The sequence below is a fragment of the Corythoichthys intestinalis genome, chromosome 5 (assembly GCF_030265065.1).
Source record: "Corythoichthys intestinalis isolate RoL2023-P3 chromosome 5, ASM3026506v1, whole genome shotgun sequence".
NCBI lineage: Eukaryota > Metazoa > Chordata > Actinopteri > Syngnathiformes > Syngnathidae > Corythoichthys > Corythoichthys intestinalis.
This window is the reverse complement of record NC_080399.1, coordinates 39,711,709-39,733,163: the sequence shown is the minus strand read 5'-3', so window position 1 is coordinate 39,733,163 and position 21,455 is coordinate 39,711,709. Positions and strand designations below refer to the sequence as shown.

The following is a 21,455-nucleotide window of genomic DNA, read 5'->3' as shown; positions in this document are numbered from 1 at the left end:
CAGAAAGGGGAAAAATAAGTAAGTGAACCTTCTGCCTAAGGAGACATTTAAGGAGCAATTGAAACCAATTTTTACCAAACAATTTAAGTCAGGTGTGTTCCCAATCACTGATGAATGGTTTAAAGCTGCCCTGCCCACTATAAAACACACACCTGGTAAGAATTGTCTTGATGAGAAGCATTGTCTAATGTGCATCATGGCTCAGTCAAAAGAGCTGTCTGAAGACCTGCGATCAAGGATTGTTGATTTGTATAAAGCTGGGAAAGGATTCAAAACCATCTCTAAATGTCTGGATGTTCATCAATCGACAGTTAGAGAAAATGTCTACAAATGAAGAGAGTTTGGCACTGTTGCTTCTCTCCCAAGGAGTGGCCGTCCACCAAAGATGACGACTAGAGTTCAGCACAGAACACTCAGAGAGGTAAAAAGAACCCTAGAGTGTCTGCTAAAGACTTACAGAAATCACTGGCACAGTCCAATATCTCTGTGCACACATCAACTACATGTAAAACCCAAGAGTGGTGCTCACGGGAGGACTCCATGGAGGAAGTCACTGCTGTCTGAAAAAAAAAAAAAAAAAAATTATTGCTCGTTTAATGTTCGCAAAAAGGTACTAGGACACTCTACAGAAGTTTTGGAAAAATATTTTGTGGACTGATGAAACCAAAGTTGGATTGTTTGGGAGTAACACACAACGTCATGTGCGGAGGAAAAATGGAACAGCTCACCAACATCAACGCTTCATCCCCACTGTGAAGCATAGTGGAGGGAGCATCATGATTTGGAGCGGTTTTGCTGCCTCAGGGCCTGGATGTTTTGCAGGAAAACCTGAGGCCGTCTGTCAGACAGTTGAAGCTAAAAAGAGGATGGATGCTGCAACAAGACAATGATCCAAAAGACAGAAGTAAATAAACTTCAGAATGGTTTCAGAAGAACAAAATACACGTTCTGGAGTGGCCGAGTCAAGGTCCAGGCTTAAGCCCATTGAGACTCTGTGGCATGACCTAAAGACAACGATTCATACCAGATATCCCAGGAATCTGACTGAACTACAGCAGTTTTGTAGAGAAGAATGGGCTAAGATTTGTCCTGAGCGATGTGCCAGACTGATCTGCAGCAACAGGAAGCGTTTGGTTATTTGGTTATTGCTGCCAAGGGGACAGCCACAAAATATTAAATGTGATGGTTCACTCTCTTATTGTCTTCCTCTTCTGTTATTGTTTGCATACTATCCTCATTAATATATGAAAACCTGTAAATGTTTGGGTGGTTTTAGTTAAAGCAGACACTGTTTTTTCATACGTGTGATTTTGACAAAGATCAGATCGCATTTGATGGTGATTTTATGCCAAAATGTGAGAAATTCCAAAATATGTGGGCGCCAGGTCTTTATGAGACATTTTTTTTTAAATGACCAAAAACAGTCACTTGGCCTATAATGAGTTAATGATATCTGTGTGTCTTCTTCAGAACTTGACAACCCAGATGGACAATGATTTTATATCGTGCGTAATCCATCACACCTATTTGTGTAAAACAGGATTAGCCCGTGCATATAGATGTACTCCTAACCATATGTTGCGACAGTGGGTCCCACAACTATAAATCCGAGTGAAATTAATCGGTGCACCATATGGCCAAAAGAACACGATTACTGGGAATCTAGTATGGGGTAAGAGAGAAAAATATAGGTATTTCAGTTTCTGGCAGTTTGGCAATTGGTCCCATAATCCTAACTGTAATCTAGATTATGTTCACATCTGGCATGTAGTTGTACGCTTCCATCGGGGGCCTTGCTTGTCTTCTAAGAATTATGTGGATGGTTTATCCCAAACTTGGAGATGTTAAGGACTCGCACTATATTATTGTGATCTGCAGCCAAGAGATTCGCAGAAACATGGCACTCATCCATCTTTGGCGTAATTGTACATGTGGCTCCAAACAGATGTGGATTGTTGGTTGCGGAATACTTATCTGTGAGGCTGGCAGGAGAAACTGCGTCTGTCTCTTACTTTTTGAATGGTTCAGCAGCATAACTCTGCAAATCAGTGGTTTACACTCGACACATCAACAAATGTGGAAATTGGATTTGCCTCTGATTATTGCAAGAGCTTTTATTTGGAGCGTTTCAAAATACATTTCATGGTTGTAAGCGCTCATTCTCTACCAGTCACTCACACAAACAAAAACATGCCTTTATTTGTTCTTTCTTTTCTCGCTTTTTTTTTTCTCAAAGGATCTTGTTTTATTGTTTTTTAAATATATGCTTTATCCCACACTCAAGTCCCCAAAATGCAGTTCGTTGTCAAACATACATGGATGGACATACATGCAGTAACCAAATTTCAGAACTGAACCAATAGGATTCTCGTATTCAGATAACAGACCATGATCCTTGAGGCTAATTCAGTTTTGCTTGATTGTTGAAGCAGATGTTTCAATTTGTCTCCAAACTTTGAGGGTATTTGACCTTGGATGGCAAAAATGGTGTCTTTACATACTTTTAACTGACAGTATCACAAAGGTATTTGTTGAACGTGTTTGTCCGGTACAACTGATTGTTGGATGATTAGATGGGCATGTATGCCTAATGAAGTGTGCAGTGAGTGTCGGAGTTATTTGATACATTGACACTGTGGACTAATAAGTAAGTATTAGACTTAGAGTTGCAAAGTATTTTCACAGTGGAAGAAACAAAAGCAACTTTGGATTTATATTGCATGTTTATGTAAGCAAAAAGTTACTAATATTGCAGCAGAGGCTTTGTAATAAGACAACCTGTTCTGGAGGGTTTAAAGGGTTTTAAAGGGCTTTTCATTCAATGTCACTCATGATGTATTCTTGGCTCCCATATCAGCAACATGAAGAGCCAAATAGATGCAGCAGATGTGATCTCCGAATTTTTTAATGCGTTCAAGATATACACTGAAAGTTAGTCTATTTATTTAATGTAACATCGAGATCGGAAGGTTTGGATTGACGTTGGTTCAGAAAGCTGCTGCTGGGAGGCTGTGATTATTTGCTGCAGCATCATCTCCTTTCCTTAAGAGAGCCAGAGACTCTCTTGAGTGCATACTCTCCTTATCTAGATGGAACGCTTCCCGTTTCAGGTCCCCGCATTCTCCAGTATTCTCTTGCACGGCAGAGACGTCGGCGGCAGCAGCTGCGGCGGCGGCGGCACACTCTTCTTTGAACAGACGGTCATGCTCCATCTTGAGCTCTTGGTAGGAACGAGAGAACATGTGGAAGATGGATGTGGCGGGAAAGGCCATGATGAGGATCCCGCTCAGGATGCTGCTCAGCGCCACAACCTGGCCAGGTATCGATCTTGGCACCATGTCGCCGTAGCCCACTGTGGTCATGGAGATTATAGCCCACCAGTAGGAGGCTGGGATACTGCTGAAGTCGTGAGGGCCCGTAAGCTCGCTTTCCGCCAGATGGACCAGCGGAGAAAAGAGGGTGACGGCTACGCAGAGGAAGAGCAAGAGCAGGCCAAACTCGCGAGTGCTGCGCCTCACCGTCAGCCCTAAAGTTTGTAGGCCCAGAGAGTGGCGAGCCAGTCGCATCACGTAAAGAATCCTCAACGCTCTAAGGATCCTTAGCACCAGACCCAGCTTGTCCAAGTAGCCTTTACCTCCTCCAGGTCGGTCGCCGTCCTGGCTGGGGTCTTCCTCTTTCACCACCAAGGACACGTAGTAAGGCAAAATGGCCATGGCGTCGATAATGTTGAGTGGCCCCCGAAGGAAATCCAACTTGCTGCGAGCCTGGATGAAGCGCAGGATGAACTCAAGCGAGAACCAGGCCACACACACCGTCTCAATGATGAACATGTTGTAGCACTTGGAAGAGCACTCACCCTGGAGGAGGACACAGAATTGAAAAATGAAATGACATCAGTGCTTAGATCACAGTCACCTCCAGTTATCTTTCAAAAGGTACAACCATAAACTACAACAAACATAATCAATAGATAGAAATGTGAAATGATAAATAAGATCTTTCATGAGAGCAGCTTCAAAGAAATTATGCATTTGCAGAACACAGATAGTTCAAATGTCAATAACATGCTCACACGTTATCAGTTTTGGGAAAGTTATTCGTAGTTGGTCTAGGAAAAAGACAAATTCAATGTAAATAGTAGTGTAGATAAATTATTCCCAAAGAAGGTGCAATGAATGAGTTAATTGTACCAAAATAAGGAACGTGACTCATCAACGGAATCTTGAGGCAATTGATTAGTGTGAAACAGATGAAAAGTTTCTACATTTCACATTCCGAATGGAATAAAAGGCTTGACATTAAAAAAGGAAAGATATTATTGCGGCTTCATCAGCTTGTACAAGCATCTTGTCTCTGTTCCATATGTCCTTTTGGGCTACGCATTCACAGTGTGACTCGTGTATTTCCATTCCCGTCCATTACTGTTTCCTCACCCCGCAACTCTCCTTTTCTCGACTTCTCCTCGTTATTCATTCCGGATCCTCCTCCATCACCCTCTCCGGACTCCCACCCTCTCATTTGTCATTCGCCGGACATCCCCCGCGCGGTTCACCCTTTCTCCTTTAAAGCCTTCATTCATTTTATTCCCCTGAGTGCAAGACAACTGGCTGAGTCCCGTTCCTTTTGCTCTTACTCATCACTCCTTCCCCCTTCTCAATTTGACTATAAGTCGTTCGTGAGGTGCACCGGTCCGTCGTTGTGCGCACTGCTATCATTTTGTTGCAAATAAGAGCGTTGACAATTTTGGCAGCACAACAAACTATGTCTATTAGCTGCTCAGGCCCTGTTGTCCTTTGGTTTAGTGCATGTAGGTACGTAGCATTAAAAGGTTTTATGGGAATGTTCTGTTCCAGCTGGTAATAGGCACCATCAGCATCCTGCTTGGCCCAACCTTCTTCCACTCTTCTGCCTCATTTATGGACTAAAACTATGTTGGGAAGCAGTGTTGTTTTTGGCAGCCATTTTAAATTTCGTCTTAGTTTTTAGGATGAAAATAGTTTTAGTCATATTTTAGTAATTTCAAAATGTGTTCGTCTTCGTCTAGTTTTAGTCATCGAAAACAACGACATCACCAGTTTCATGATGATAATACACACTCAGCAGGAAAACAGCACATTACCGTATTGGCTCGAATATAAGACAGCCCTGATTATAAGACAACCTCTTTTTCAAGACTCAAGTTTGAAAAAAAGACTTTTTTTTAACATTAAATTAATTTTTATACAGAAAATAATTACAGTACAGCCGAAACAAATGATTATAACAATATATGTGAGAGAAAAAGCATGTTATTTTGCCTCATTCAAATCTTAATATCTGAACATTAAAAAATGTAAACTAAAGGGCAATCACATTTGTGAATGAATGGCTTCTGGTTTTTGAAATGTAAATAAACCAATCTATTGTGATAAAACAACAAAACTGCAATAACTGCATTAACCATCAAAGTAAAGTCTAACTGTAACTGTAGTCTTGAAACAAATCTGATTAAGGAAAAACATTGCAATAAAATAATGCAAACTGGTTAAACTTGAGAGTGGCTGAGATCTGTCATGACAGAACATCGCTTCAGTGTTATCTGGCGCCATATAGCGTTGTGAATGGGGAGAGTAGCTGAGATCTGTCATGGCAGAACATCGCTTCAATGATATCTGGTGCCATCTAGCGTCGTCAATGGGTATAATATAAGATGACCCACTCTTTTTCAGTCTTATTTCAATGCAAAAAACACCCTCTTATATTTAGGCCAATACAGTATTTGTAATTAATTAAACTCACCTGGATGCCACAAACTGCATATAACATGTTTTACAAGCGTTTAAGAAGTGAAGTCAGTATACATCTCACCTAGTGCAATCTTCTGATATGCCTGCAAGCATGAACAGTTGTTTTTCACTGAAACTGCTGATAGTTAGTTTTGCCTCAGATAATCATGGACTTTTAACTGCCAACCAGCAAGGCTCATGTCCTATTTTGCAAGATCCACAGAAAGAGTTTATCACCAAACAGACACACCTCCTTTTAAGTACAGCATATAAGCAACTCCGAGCTCTCTGTTTGGTGTGCATTTCTCTACACAGCTTTTGTTCTGTCATTGAATGCACCCAGAAAATTTCTGAAATTAAAACTGCGCAGTAATGATCTCTTGCCTCCAGTCTTTACTTAACAATCCAGTCTAGCCGTCTTACCTGAATTGAAAACGAAAGGACCTGAAAGACTGCCTCCAACAGAAGACACCGAGTCACCACGCTAAATGCTAATACTAATGCGAACGCTATGCTAACGCTTAACAGTGTTGTTAATAACGGCATTAGAGTATAACAGTGTTACTAACAGTGTTATTTTTTTACAGTAGTGAGTAATCTAATTAATTAATTTTCTCATCTTTGCAACGCCGTTACCGTAATTGAGGATGTAAAGCCGTGCGTTACTATGCGTTACTACGTTGGTTGAATGACACGAGAAAAGTGAGAGACGCCGACTCACAGAGAAAGCAGAGTGGGAGTGGGGAGGAGGAAAAGGAGTGGTGACGCCGTTGCAAACGCGATACTCTGGGTGGCTCCAATAAGACTTGACTGTAGCCGATAGCCTACAAACTGCGCCTACATGATGCCAAGATAAAGTCATATGTATAGAGAACTAGATGTGAAATGATAGACTTGTCGGCGTTTGTAAACATCCGCCATCTTAAAGCAGTAGACTTCTTAGGAAAGCTCTGTTGTAGAGAACCTTCCTCGCGAACCTAAATACCTTTTATCTAAAATACTCATAAATCGACAAACTCTTGACTTGAATCTATCTTTAAATGATGAAATAGTTTAAAAACTTTCACATGTCGAAAGTAGACAGAAGGAAACTCAAGAAATAACGGGAGCAATTCTAACAACTTTAACGTTTGAGTCACAACGTTAAATGACTTTTAAACATAGCAAAGGTTACTATCTAGTTATCGCAATATCCACAATACCCCTGTGTCTAGTTAAGTTTAGGATAAAGAATTGGGCTAGGGCCAATTGTGCCAAAAACCCTGTAAACTTCACATAGTGTGACCTATGTTTTTTTTTTTTTTTTTTTTTTTTTTTTGGAATGAAAAAAAAAAAAAGTGACACCAGTTACTTTGCCAAGTAACTAATTAGTCTTACATTCAGGTAACTGAGTTACTTACTCAATTACTTTTTGGGAGAAGTAATTTGTAACTGTAATTACTTTTTAAAAGTAAGATTAACAACACTGACGCTTAGCTTATTGTATGATGATCACTCAGCACAGACTTTACCAAGCAGCACATGACACGTTTCACAAAATGAGCCTGGAATGGGCAGTGAGACGGAGCACGTCAGATGAGTGACACGGCTAAACGCTGCTAAATGCGTTCTATCTATACATACAATAAGAAAATATCACACACTGTAAATTTAACACGGAAACCATGGCAAATTTTCATGTCGTTCTTGTGTCGTCAGATGACAACTGGCATCCGTCTTGTTATGTTTTAGTCTCCCAAGATGTTTTCAGCGCGTCACCGAAACGTCATTGTCTTGAAAAAAATTGTTCGTTGACAAAATATTTCCATTATCGTCATCTTTGACGAAAATAACACTGTTGGGAAGATGACTTTGAAAATGTGCCATACTTTTCAGACTACCAGTCGTTGTTTTTTTTCTCTCAATTTAAACGTTGCAGCTTTTATAACAAAGCAGATTTTGGGGGGGGCGGACAAATGAAATATAAATCTTTTTGCCCTGAAAGTCATAATGACAGTGGGTTTTGAGTATGGATTTGAAAAGATGGAGCAAAATTAAGTAAATTGGGGGGTAGAGAGTTCCAGAGCTGGGGGACAGTATGGTTAAATGCTCTTGAACCATCAGTGACAAGATTGGCATGTGGGACAGAAAAGTGGAGGGTAGAAGAGGAGTGGAGTGGTCGGGAAGGAGTGTTAATAAGAACGAGGTCACATAGCTAGGCGCCAGACCGTGAAGAGCTTTGAATGTGATAAGGAGAATCTTACAGTTGATACTTTGTTTTAAGCCAATGGGGTTGACGTAGGATGGGGATGATGTGGTGTGTGGTTGGGGTTCTTTTGTTTAGGCGTCCTGCTGAATTTTAGTGACAAAAAAAAAAGATTAAAAGTAATATTATTCATCTAGATTCAACAAAATACGAGAACTGAGGCCCAGAAATGAAAACTGACTTCCTAATGTCACTTTTGAGTCTTAAACTAGACATTTATGAAAGGAAGGAACAAATATAATTATACATTTCTATCTGAGAATAGCATGTGGTAAGGCTAAGTAAATTTCAGTGTGTTCACCTGTCCTCCTCCTTAATCACGGCAGCATTCCTCACACTGACATCCAGCCCTTAAAGCACAGTTGGGAATTCAGACCTGCCATTCCCACATCAATCTTTCAGACACTTTGTGCCCTCAGCTCACATGTTTTGTCTCCCACGTGCACTTTCTGCCGCTCATTTATTTCCCCCTTCTTTGCTCTTTCCGTCTTGTGTGCTGACATTAGTCCCATTAGAGCTTTGCGACACTGTTCTCACCCTTGGTATGAAGGCCATTTGTTACTGCAAACGGATTTCGACTTCTGTCTCTTCAAACACTCACAACGCCTTGCTGACCTTATCTTCTCTGCGTGATTCTCTCTGGAACGGGATGTCAGCCCGTTTCAGCACAAACACAACAGATGATCGAAACGGGGTTTTCACTTTTCACTCAGACTTCTAAAATGTCAATGTCAAATTTACTCATTGACTATAATTGATGTGATAGACAGCAAATCCATTTGAACTTTGAGGGCTGGCATCACATGATCGATAATGGACTCAAAGAATGGTAAACAAGTGAAGTACAACAAAGAATGAACACATTATTAATTAAACAATCCCTCAAAATTGAAAAAAACTAAAACGGGGAATAAAAGTTTATTTTGTCTTAAGTCATTGGCTGCCATTAACAACAATAGACATTCAATCCATTTTGACTGGGAGGGCTGGTAGTGATCCTTTGGCATCAATGCCACTGGAACATCATTTACTGACAGCCCTCAATGGATATGACGTTTATTGCTGTCAATCGCACTGAAAAAGCTAATGCTATGTCATTTATTTTCTGCTGGCCTAAACAGTAGCAGAAGCACTGAGCCTAATTTAAAACGTAGATGAAATTGTATTTCGAACTCTATTATCTTTCAATTAATTTCTGCAAAAGTTCCGACAGGAATGTTTTTCCATTAACCAGGGGAACAAACTTGATACTGAAACAATGGCACATTGTACAACAGTCACACATAAGCAGCCACAGGTAATCTATCTTATCATTAACATTAATTAGTGGCAATGATCTGAGCAGCTGTCGTCAACACTTAAAAAGCTATTTAATGTCTGAGGACTGCGGCGGGGGACGACTCAACATCACAACTTGGTCACAGTGATCTGAAGCAGAAAAACACATTTTTGAGTATTGAGAACAAAGCGCATTAAGATAGTATACACTCCCATATAAATAAATAAACCTAAAAAATGACATTGGAGTTGAACAAGCCCAAGTTGATTACAATGGGAACAACGTAGTGTGGCAGCTGTCTCTGTTTGCCGATTTCAAATGTAATTGGATGAAACATCTGGCAGTTGGGAAAATAGGATCATTTTCAGTGCTTTACTTTGATGTGGGTGTGGGTGCTTAATATGGTAGTACAGATGGTCAGGAGCTAGAAGTGATGAAATATACTATATTGCTCTGTCATAAACATCTGTCTTTTAGTGATATTGCGGTCCAATAGAAATTAGTCAAGATACTGGAAGAGATCTCATTTGTGCTGGATTTTGAACATGCACACACGCAGTCCTATTTATGAAACTGCAGGCGGTCTATTTTATTCAGCAGTGACTTTGCATGGTAGTCTACTACGAACCTTCCATCCCACCCCATCGGTGATAGAATACAAGTTTGATGTGGACATTTTTTTTGCCAGACAAGAAGCTTCTACTGCTTTGAATTATTGACTTGTTTTCCAACTTGTAAATCAGTTCAACAGTCGGTTATGACAACCTTCACATAATCTACTGCCATAGTATTGTTCATGTGCCCTAATTTGTGTTGAGCACATTGGCATCATGTACACATTTGATTCTTAACCATCTATACATCAGTTCTTTATCTATTATCGCTCTCTATTCAATCTATCCACAAACAATGATGACTCTGCAATCCCGCTGCGTTCAAAGGTTGGGGGCAGAAATGAGAACAAAATATTTGGGCCATTAATCAGCTTCACCTTGCGGCGGACCTTGACCACAGCCCACTGAACCTGCTACTCTAAGCCGCTACACAGACCTCGGGCTTACGTCAAAGTCAGACGAACCGGGAGAGAAAACCAAGTGATGACGAAAGAAGAAGAAGCAACATGCCCGTGTGTCATGGTTTATTAAAGGGCTTGTATTATGTGACATCTCCATCCGTCACCTGCAGGCTGTCCTCTTGGAATTTGATATCTGCAAGTAGGCAGAACATGTAGTGGAATCGCATGGACCTTCATCAATGACGTTCACCCTTCTGTTTTCTCTTTCTAAATGGAGTCTGAATTCAGCTGGTTCCTATCCCAGCTGATTTTGGGCGTGAGGCGGGATACGTCATTCAAAGACAATGCTGTATAGACTTGCCTGACTCTGCCAGACTATTCTCCACTGAGAGAAATAGTCTGGGAACCATCCCATTAACGGCCTTTTCGGGCAGATACAAAATCAATCGACAAATCAGATTCGTTTATTTGCGTGACGTGTTCTTCACGAGCAACGTCACTCTTGCGCGTCGAAAGTCGTCTCTTCAACAACACAGATGGTGAACGGCAGAGCCGGGAATATGTTCCAGTCCACGGTAAAATCAGTTTTAAATGACCAAAAACACATCGACACGAGTCATTGACAACAGTCTGTCTCGCGCTAGCCATGTTGAATAAACTCCGCTCTCTTCGTATGTTTACTTCCGCGCGCAGGTCCCTCGTCCTGCCGTCGCCATTTTACTAACGTCACGTCTGCCCGTCGCTGATTGGTCCACTCCGCTGTCTGTTTGCTGTGGCTTGCTCCGCCCTGGAAATTGTATCCGAGTGAATGGTGGCCAGACTCAATAGCTGGAACAGCGGTGAGTCTGGTGTACCAGGCAAGTATAGACAACCTTAACTTACATGCCCATCTACAAGAATCTTCCATCAACGCCTAAATAAGGCATGGAGACAATGTTCAAACTCCACTCATATATGTCAGTGCCCATCTTCAAACACCAACTTTAGGGAAAAAAAAAAAAAAAAAAAAAGGTTTAACAAAGAAAACAGAAGACGAAAATTCCTCTAGAGCAGGAGTGTCAAATGTCAGGGTGGACATCTTGGCAGGTTGGACCATCCGGCCTGCAGGGTTGTTCAACCTGACAGGTACATTGTAGCTCATTTTGTGCCTGCAGTTACATTCGTTCATTTGCCCTCTCCCAGTCAAAATGGATTGGATGTCTAGCACCGCCAATGGCAAGCCAATGAGTTAACAGGGAAGTGACCAAAAAATACCCTAAAAATTAACAGGATGTGATATACATTGAACACACCACGTAATGTAAATAAGCTCTGCCTCGACTTCACGGATTTTCGATTTTTGCGGGTTGGTTCCCCATTAACAGCGAAAAACGAGGGATCTCTGTAGATATACTGTATGTATATGTATTTTATTGCACTTCTAGACATCATTAACAACGAGCCCACTCTGACTACCCAAAACCACTATAAGGAGTTAAAGAAACTTGATTTTGTCTTTAAATAATAAGTATCCATGGTGAATACTAGTGGTGTCAACAATAATCGATGCGGCGATGCATCCCGATGCGGGGCATGGACGATTCGATTCGATGCGGGCAACAAGCCGAATCGATTCAGCGCATTTTAAAATATATAAGTACTTTCAAAAAATTTCCCTGCGCAATTCCGGTGATGCAACGGATTTGGTTTCCCCATTTGTATTATTATTCTCATGTTTCATTTCTTGCACACCGCATAACTCTGGTCAAGTTTCCCACCAACCTCGTAGAAGCCAAAATGTCTCCAGATGTCTGCTTTCAATGTCTCAGGTGCATCAATAATCTTTCTCACTCCCTCTTTCTCCGCTTCAGCCATTGTTATGTTATGTCCTATCTCTTGGAGGTTAGATCTTGTGCCCGAACCCGATTAACATTTTGGGCCCGACCCTTTTTTTTTAATATTAAACTTTCCCAGCGTTATTTCGTTGTGTAAATGCTTTTATAATGATCATAAAAGTATGTAGACTATTTTAAAATGAAGAAAACATTTTTTTTCTGCCAACTCGAAGAAATGAAAATAAATTGCTGCTGCTGGGTTTTATTTTCCGCGTCACTCCAAAAAAAAAAAAAAAAAATCGTGTTTTTCGGGCTGGGCCTGCAAATCTAGTTCAATTGATCGGCTCGGGCCGGTATCGAGCTTCGATACCAACGGGCCGTGTCGGGTCGGGCTGGATTTTTTTAGGCCCGATCTAACCTCTATTGCACATATACTGTATAGTGGGCTAGGCCTACATTTTACTTTTGTTCTACATTGCAATTTAGTTGATGTTTTGTTTGCTACTGAACTGATCCCTGGATTGATATTGCGATAAAGATGTTGCTGCACTACAATATTTTCTTTGTCGTTTTTTTTAAAATATTTACTTGAATATTTTTATTGATGGGTAGTTGTGACTAAAATACAGTGACTGTTACCACTGATTTTGCACAGGAGTTCAGATGCTGCACTGTGTGAAAGGCTGCTACTGTGTGTAAAAAAACAGAGAAAGCCCTGGTCTCATTCAAAGCATTAATTACATGCTGTGATCTGTTTTTTTTTTTTTTAATATATATATCTGAGAAAGTATTTTCATTTGACTTCAACCAGGAGTGACACAAGAGCCAATAAAAAGTTGTTTAATGCCTGACCGCTTGTGTTGCCTCATGATTCACGAAAAATATGCTTTGCTTTAGAATTTTGATGCATCCCAAGCTTTAATGCATCGCGATGCATTGCCAGATCGAACCAAATCGAATCGAATCGTGGCCTTCCGAATCGTAATCGAATCGAATCGTGAGGGCAGTGCTGATGCACACCTCTAGTGAATACAATGTTTATTACTGGGTTCTCATATTAATGATTTGGTTAACAGAACTGTAAAGTTGTCAATTTGTCATTATAAAGTCCAAAAATTTGAGATACACTGCATGACATTAACATTAACATTCATTCATTCATCTTCTGAACCGCTTACCCTCACGAGGATCACGGATTGTTGACATTAAAGGGATCCACGGATAGAAAGACAAGTAATTCTTAAAAGACAAATGTTAGTACGTGTTATAACATTTGAAAATAAAACCCCTCTTAATGTTTTTGTTTTAATAAAAATTGTTTTTAAGTTTTAAACCAAAAAATGAAAGAGTAGGTGGCCATTGTTGTTGACATCGCAGGGTGGTGACGTCACATGGACATGATGCCTCACTTCCACAGTGTCACTCTTTAACTACATAAATATGTCATCGGTTCTGCCCTTTCAATTTGAACCTGAGCGGAATATTAATGAGAAGGACGGCCCTGTCGATATTTCACAAAACGAGCAGCAAAAGCTAAATGAACACGAAAGACTGGATGAGAGGAGTAACATACATGTCTCAAGTTCGCTAGTGTCAGCTAGCATTCTCCTGCTCTTGTGACAGAGCAGGAGAGTGTTTGATGTAAAAAAAAAAAAAAAAAAAAGTGACACGGAGAACGAATGAATAAATGTTTTAAACTTAGTTCAAAAGTGAGGCTTGACCACAAAGCAGACAACAAATGCAGAGTGGTTTGCTTATAAGGGTTTATTGAACACACACAAAAAACACACGATTGCAAAAAGGGAGACGATAGGAAAAAACAGAGGGAAAACCGTAGTGAGAAGCCGCAAAAGCAAGACGAAAAAAAATAATGAACCCAAATACTTGCACATGGTAGAGGATTCCAAAAACCAGGGCAGCAGGCATATGAAAAAACCCAGGCAAAGTTGCTTATTCACCGGGAAGCAAGCTGAGACAACTCAGATGATCATCGACGTGGAGAGCGCTTTTACGTGACAAAAATAAGGTAAGCCGTCATTAGACATCTCAGTAGAGGCAAACTATCAACGTTTTTTCGTGTGATGCAAAAAATAAACTGCTGTGTTTCACTGTTTCCCCTAATCATATGTAAAGCACACGACAGCTCTGGATGCTAACTATCTCCATAATAATATTGGAATAAGTTGGATCATAGAATATTTTACCGTGAAGATATGCAAACATTTTTTGAAAACACTCTCCTGCTCCATCACTAGAGCATGAGAGTGCTGGCTGTCACTGGCGAACTTGACACATGTAAGCTACTCCTCTCATCCCGTCTTTCGTGTTCATTTAGCTTTTGCTATTCATTTTGTGAAATATCAACAGGGCTGTCTTTCTCATTATTATTCCGCTCAGGTTCAAATTGGAAGGGCAGAACCGACGACATGATCATATAGTTAAAGAGTGACACTGTGGAAGTCTGGCATCGTGTCCATGTGACGTCACCGCCCTGCGACGTCAACAACAATGGCGACCTACTAGTTAAAATAATGTTACAAATTTTATTACAACCAAAACATTAAGAGGGGTTTAATATCAAATTAGTATAACTCACACTAACATTTATCTTTTAAGAAATGTGTGTCTTTCTATCCGTAGATCCCTTTAAACATCGATAAACATCTCCCTGAAATGAGGTTTTGGAACTTGGGACGTCTGTTAGAGGCACATGCTGTTGTTTATGAAAAAAATGGAGCATAAATGGAGATAGGCAAGTCAGGCTTTTTAAAAATTGGTGATCGGCCAGAGAACCGTGATCAGTGCACTCTTAGTTAAGATGATTGTTACTACTTCATTTCCATTAAGTTCGTAGTGTACCCAATAACACTAATCACCGACACTAGCTGCTCTCATACAGTATATAACACCACGATCTAGGAATTTCCACTGTGTTGTTTTACTCCTGTACTATGTTTGCTGTCCAATCTTATTCTGGCACAGACAAGATAAACACCTCATACTTTGCTGTTCTCTCCCATAATCCCACTTGGCAGCCATGCGGCAGCGGATGGAGGGAATACAGCTTCTAACCAGATAGGCTATAATAGGCATGAAATCTGCCGTACACTGATACTGTCAAACAGAGTTATATACATCCTCAAACACAGAGGGAATACTTTGGGATTCACATTGTGTGCCGATGCAATGTTAGATCTTTGATGCACTCTGAATATTTGCTTCATCTATTCAGATCATAAAAGAAGATGCAATAGATTATTACAATTTTTAAAGACATTAAAAAGTGACACAAACAGACACACAAAAACAACACACAACTTTGATTTGATAAGAATCCAATCTGCAGCCAGAGGAAGGTCAGGTTACTCTGACTGTAAATGATTGCGACTGCTCATGCCTCAGCGACACCACGTCGTCGCTTTCTCATCCGTCTTTCTTTTCTTCAAGCTGCCACAACGTGCTTAACATCACATCTCCTCTTCTTGACTTACAGTTTTCTCACGTCGGTCTCGTCTGAACAATCAAAGTGCAACGCCTTACTTATGAGTCTAATGCAGAAATTATGAGGAGGGGAACATAAACATGTGACACACAAAGTTGTCTGATTGCTTCATAATTTTGGACACTGACTGCTGAGGTATTTCTTATTTGCGATGATCATCAAACTAAACTTTCTTAATTTTCTTTTCACCTTGGCGGGAAAATAATTAGAACAAATTTTCTGTGGTGTGTGTCTCCTTATCCTTTTACTAGTGGCATCAATGTTGACAAATTTCCTTCCGTTGACGGCAGTAGATGTCCATTACATTTGAATAGCGATCTGTTACTGACAGCCCTCCCAGGTAAAATGAATTGGATGTCTGTCATCATCAATGGCAGTGATTGAGTTCAACGGCATTCCTGATTTTAAGAGCTTCTCCGAGTCAGGAGACGAATAAGGATGAGAAGAATGAGGCTTTGCGTCTGGTTAAATGTTAACATCCTCAATTTTCCCCGTTTCTGTTCACTTCTTTCCTGTGGCCTATGGCCTTCCTTAAATTCCTCTGCTAATCCATCATTTGAAGAACTAATTAATACTATATGGGCAAAAGTCTTAACGAATTAACAAATCAATATGGTTTTTGGCTCTACGTAGTTCGTCCCTCTAAAATCTTTAAGTGTGTCCAGCAGACCAAAGACTGACCTTATCATTGGTCCTATACATCAAATTACGCCATCAACTGCCCTCCTTTCTTGGGTTTCTGCTTTTATCATCCTCTGCTTCCTTTGCTCTCCAGATATTTGAGATTGATGCTGGGAGCATAATTACTGAAAGGCAAATCCCACTTCGCTTTACAGCATTTAGGCCATAAATGGCCACTTCAATTACTCCCCAGGCCAGAATATGACCGAATTACAAAACAAGGATGAATTTGATTGGGCTATTTAAAAGGCTCTGTTACTTGGTGAGAATATTAAAGACATGAATTTTAAGTCTAACACACGCAAACATGAAACAAGTGCAGCAGTATCTCAGCTAAAATGTCATATTAATGTCATATGTCAGTGTCATATGATCATACTGAATGTGTGTGGGAGACATTGTAAGTTACTACTGTAACGTTGTGTGAATTCCACAGGACTGTTTAACTTTACGTTTGCTTTTAAAGCATTTTAAAACATTGGCCTGGACAAGAAATCTTGTAAGGAGTAAGGAGACAAACAAAACAAAAAAAAAACATGCTGTACTTGTTGAAGGCTGTCTGTAAAACCCTTTAGGCATAAGTAAATTGGCCCTCAAAAATCCATTTTAGGTGCTATTTTTCTTTGCATTTTATTCGTATTAACAGTTAAATCTACAGAGGGCGCCATTTTTTATGCGCGCAATGGACACTTGGGGTGACTTGTCACTGTCACTTGACGAATACGACCGGGTGACTGCAATTTCTTTTACGCAGCGAGACGTCCAACACACGCGCGAATCGGTTAAAAGCGGGGAGTACTTACTATTTGTGTTTTTATTTAGGCTTTTATTACCTTTTCATTGCCTTAAAATACTTTGATGTTTTCCCTCTCATGCTTTTAAGCATTGTGTTTTCTTGTGGTAGGTTTAAAGCAGATTGTTGATCTGTTGACCACATTAGTCACACAGCATAATTAAACCACCCTTATTTGATATTACTATGTTTAAAGAGCCTGTGAAAGCATTAAAAAATCTTAAATCGCATTATTATTTGAATTTGAATCCTATTTTGAGACAATTCGACTATATACAACAATTTGGCAAAGCGCAGATGATGAGAAATTAGTCTTTTAATCTGCCGTTTAGACCTGGCTGACATTAGACCCTACCCACCGACGTCACAAAATCACGTGATCGCTGTATTGTTCCGCCCCCTTGTCCGTCATTTTGTGTCTGTATTATCAATGGTCTCAATTGATCGAGCAATTTATAATGCATTTCATGGAAGACCCGGTGCTTTCGGATGCCGTAAACTCACTGGATGCGTTGCATAAAAGGCGTTATGTGGAAAAGCTTCAGTTTATCCATTCGCCAGATCCATATTTGATGCCTAAATCGATGTTTTTCGACCCGCTGTCTGCGCCGTCTTTGCCTGACATCTGCTAGCTACCCTGATATTTACAACTATCTTGTCCACACAAAATCAGCCTATTCTCACGAAAGTTTGAAAAACTTTAAGAGCTTGGAGGCTTATAAATACTTCGTTGCTAGTTGGGTGAAACAGGTCCTCGTCCACGAAAATTCGGCAGGAATCTATCTTGTGCTTGGAAAGGTGAGTTACGAAATTTTCAATTCAAAATCTTTTGTTCTTGCTAACATCCACTGTCAAGTCTAATGTATTTCATGGCATTTGTCAATGGAGCTAGGGCTTTTAATGTTTATATGGTTTAGCGATAGCACTCTTACTACATACATACGTGTATGTTGTCGGCGATTAGCCTAGCAATGATCTTAATTGTGGTTGTCAGCCCAAAACCCTTTAAATATATATTAAATGCATCTTACCAGATATAAAATGACTACTACATAATCTGTGGTAATCGTTTGGAGCCCAGTTTTCTCGTCGAATTGCAGCAGCCCATCTCGCTCTCTCCTCTCCGGGTCTCTCGGAATCCGGTAGAACTTCAAGTCTCTCCGTCTTCTTCTCTGTTATTGCAACCGACCGCCACACACGGCTTCACCATTTTGATTATGAATGTTAACGAGCAGAAAAACACGCCGTAAATAGGAGGAATGTACGTAGCCGTAACAGGTAAACACGATGTGTTGACGGACAATTGGGCGGCACCAGTCAGGAGGGCGGAGTTGTGACGTCACGTGGGTAGGGTCTATAGCACTCTCGCGTCCCCAGCTGGATGATGACGTCGGCAGGGTCAAAATTTCATCTGATTTAGAATTCAGCCCATTGAGGGGGAAGATTCAGAATGAGGAAAATACGACACAGAGCAGCAAAATGTCATCGTTTCAATCTCTCTACTCCAATATTTTTATAAGATATTCTTTTTATCTAAGTATTTTTCCCCAATTGTTAAATAAATTGTATGGTCATGAAAATTACCAGTCTTGTGCTAAATTGAATATGAAATATGAAAAAAAAAATACATTTATTCAGTATGACAGGGCAAAATTACTGCATAATGGTCAAAACTGCCAACTACTTCCTCTCCCGAACGGTATTTTATGCCACTGGAGTTAGTCTGGCTTTTGTCATTTCCCTGCCCAAGCTTCGGAGAAGGAGGAAAGAGCATGAACAAAACAGAAGGCGTAACAGCCAGGCGACATGCTCACCCGAACTGAGCAGATTTTCCAAGTCTTATTCTCGCCTTTCGGACTCATGTCACACACAGCGGCGGGGTTGATGGTCTTCACCGATCGGCCACCCCCCGGCGGTGAGCAAGTTTTGGCTAGTCGTTCTCCTGCTGCTGGCGGGAGTGCTCGTTGCCGGGGACGCAGCTGAACAAATCAGCCGATGTCGGAGCGGGGAGCTGCTCGTGGCCAAGCTGAGAAAATTGCATTCTCGGCGGGCACGCGCATAGGACCTAGCGGGCTGGATCAGCCAGCCAAACCAACCGACGTCAGAGCGGGGGTCTGCTCGTGGCCAAGCCGAGGAAAGCACATGCTCGGCGGGCACGCCTTTATCGGCCGGCGACCATGGTGTGCGACAAGCCGCCGGTCGTCAGCCGTGTTGCCTTCTCGATGGACAAGGAGTATTTTCACCCACAAAATGCAAGCCATGTCCTTATTAAAACGTGTGCCATGATCACAGTATTTGACATAATATAAAACACGTAGCTTACTCACCTCACAATAGTCGCACAGTTGTCGGACTTGTTTTGGCCATTACCTGTGGTAACAGGAACTTTTTGAAACCCAAAAAGGCTCACAAGCCTCTCCCTGGTGCAGCAACAAAAGCCTGCAGCACATTGGGCTGCCGTGATGCGAAAAATAAACGAAATAATCCGCAAAATCAGCTGAATCCGCAATCGTTCTGCATGCGCTAGTATTGGCTGTATACTGAAGATGATTGTCCCGCTGATGTCACAGCAGCATTCTTCGTCAATCCAGGAAGTCACTCATTTTCATGGCGTGGAATTAAAAAAATTGAATAAATATATCGATCGCCTCCGCACACATCCAAGCGGTCCATTTCATTCAGGAGCATAAAATAACGCGTGAAATATGAAATAAACATGCTTTTTGATGACATAGACACTTTAAGTATTTTCTTAAGGCATCTTTAGTATGTTCTGTCTGTATAAATCTAAACAAAACTAGATTAAAGCACATGGTAGTACTCTGGGTGTCAAATTCGCCCCCTTGTTGGACGTTTCGCCGGTGTAGCACATTTTGGCAGAACACCGTCTTTTTCCCTACTCTCGTCTCGTCTCATCCCGTCTTTCCTGTTCATTTTGCTTTTGCTGCTCGTTTTGTGAAATATCGACAATGTTGTCATGCTCATTAATTTTCCTCTCGGGTTCAAATTGAAACGGTTGGACAGATGACATGTTTATGTTGCTAGGGTCATACTCTGGAAGCCCCGAAGCATAACCATGTGACGTCACCGCCCTGAGACGTCAACAACATTGGCGACCTACTTGTAGAACTAATTTTACAAATTGTATAAAAACGAAAACATCAAGAGGGGTTTCCATATCAAATTATTTTAACTCATAATATCGTTTGTCTTTTAAGAACTACAAGTATTTCTATCCGTGGATCCCTTTAAGAACTCCGTTTTAAGAAGTGCACATTGTCTGTATGTAGTACAGTAAATGTGGGCCATGACTGGATTGTATACATGTATTTTTATGCTGTTTTGTAATCAAGGCGTCATTGGGAAAGAGCGCTTGTGCTCAATTGAGCTAAATGAACTTCCCCACTCGTTCCAATCTCTGTATGAGGTTTTACAGCAAAAGATTACTGGGGTCAGTGCTAGGTTAGAGCCTGGCAGTCACAGTATAAATGTATCTAATTAACCTTCGTGTTGTGTTAGCTATCTGTTACTTTCCCCTGTGTTCGGGTCATTTTTGACCCATGTTTTAAATCTGCCATAGAATACCATACAAAAACAAATATTAATGATACCCATGTGTTTTTTTCCCCTCTCTTGGTTACCCTGTGAGGATACTTTATCCATGTAAAATTGGTTAAAAATAGAGTCACACACATCCAAGGATGTACTCTTTTAGACTTTGCATCTTAACTAATTTACTGCCAGGCCCTCCCAGTTCCAAAAGATTAGACGGCTGTCCCCATCAATGAGGGTGAATTTAAGAACTGAGTTACTTGTGGAAAAAAACAACACATCCTTATGGGCAATGTTGCCACAATGTTGAACTGTGTGCATCCATGAATGAACGGGAGTATTTTTCTTTCAATCTGGAGGGTTCCACCGATAGGTCAGAGCCGCTGCATACGCGGATGTTTCGAAGATTTGCCGTTGCAACGCAGGCAGTCATCGCTTCAAGTTGGCGAACCTTGTTTACATCATATTCGTGTTGCACATTTATGCCATGAAGTGACGTGTTCGTTTAGCATCTTTGGTGCTTTGTGTTGTATGTCCGATTGAGTGTAATCTGCTTAGTTGCCGCCAAGTTTTGTGGCCAAATTGACCGCGTGTGTGTTCGGTGCACTTCCGGGTTGTGTGCGTGCATTCGCGCCTGCCACCACCCTTGTGTTTAATGCACTGTTTATTGCAATATTCATTTGTGTGTTGTTGATTATTGTGCGGTCAATTTACATAGTTTTACATTGGCGCTGATATTCTGTTAACCCTGACCCGATGTTTAGAATTTTTTTTTTACATTAGGCTTAATTTTCAAGTTAGTGGAGTGT

At 40.8% G+C, this 21,455-nt stretch overlaps 1 protein-coding gene across 2 annotated transcripts in view; it reads right to left on the bottom strand.

Moving 5' to 3' along the window:
- Window positions 1-2,094: 2,094 nt before the first annotated feature.
- Window positions 2,095-21,455, bottom strand: part of kcng4a (potassium voltage-gated channel, subfamily G, member 4a) — a 36,283-nt gene continuing 16,922 nt past the window's right edge. For both annotated transcript variants that reach the window (XM_057836758.1, XM_057836757.1), the window contains one exon: window positions 2,095-3,857. In XM_057836758.1, coding sequence (XP_057692741.1) covers window positions 2,988-3,857 — 870 coding nt within the window. In that variant the 3' untranslated portion in view covers window positions 2,095-2,987. The remainder of the gene's footprint in view (window positions 3,858-21,455) is intronic.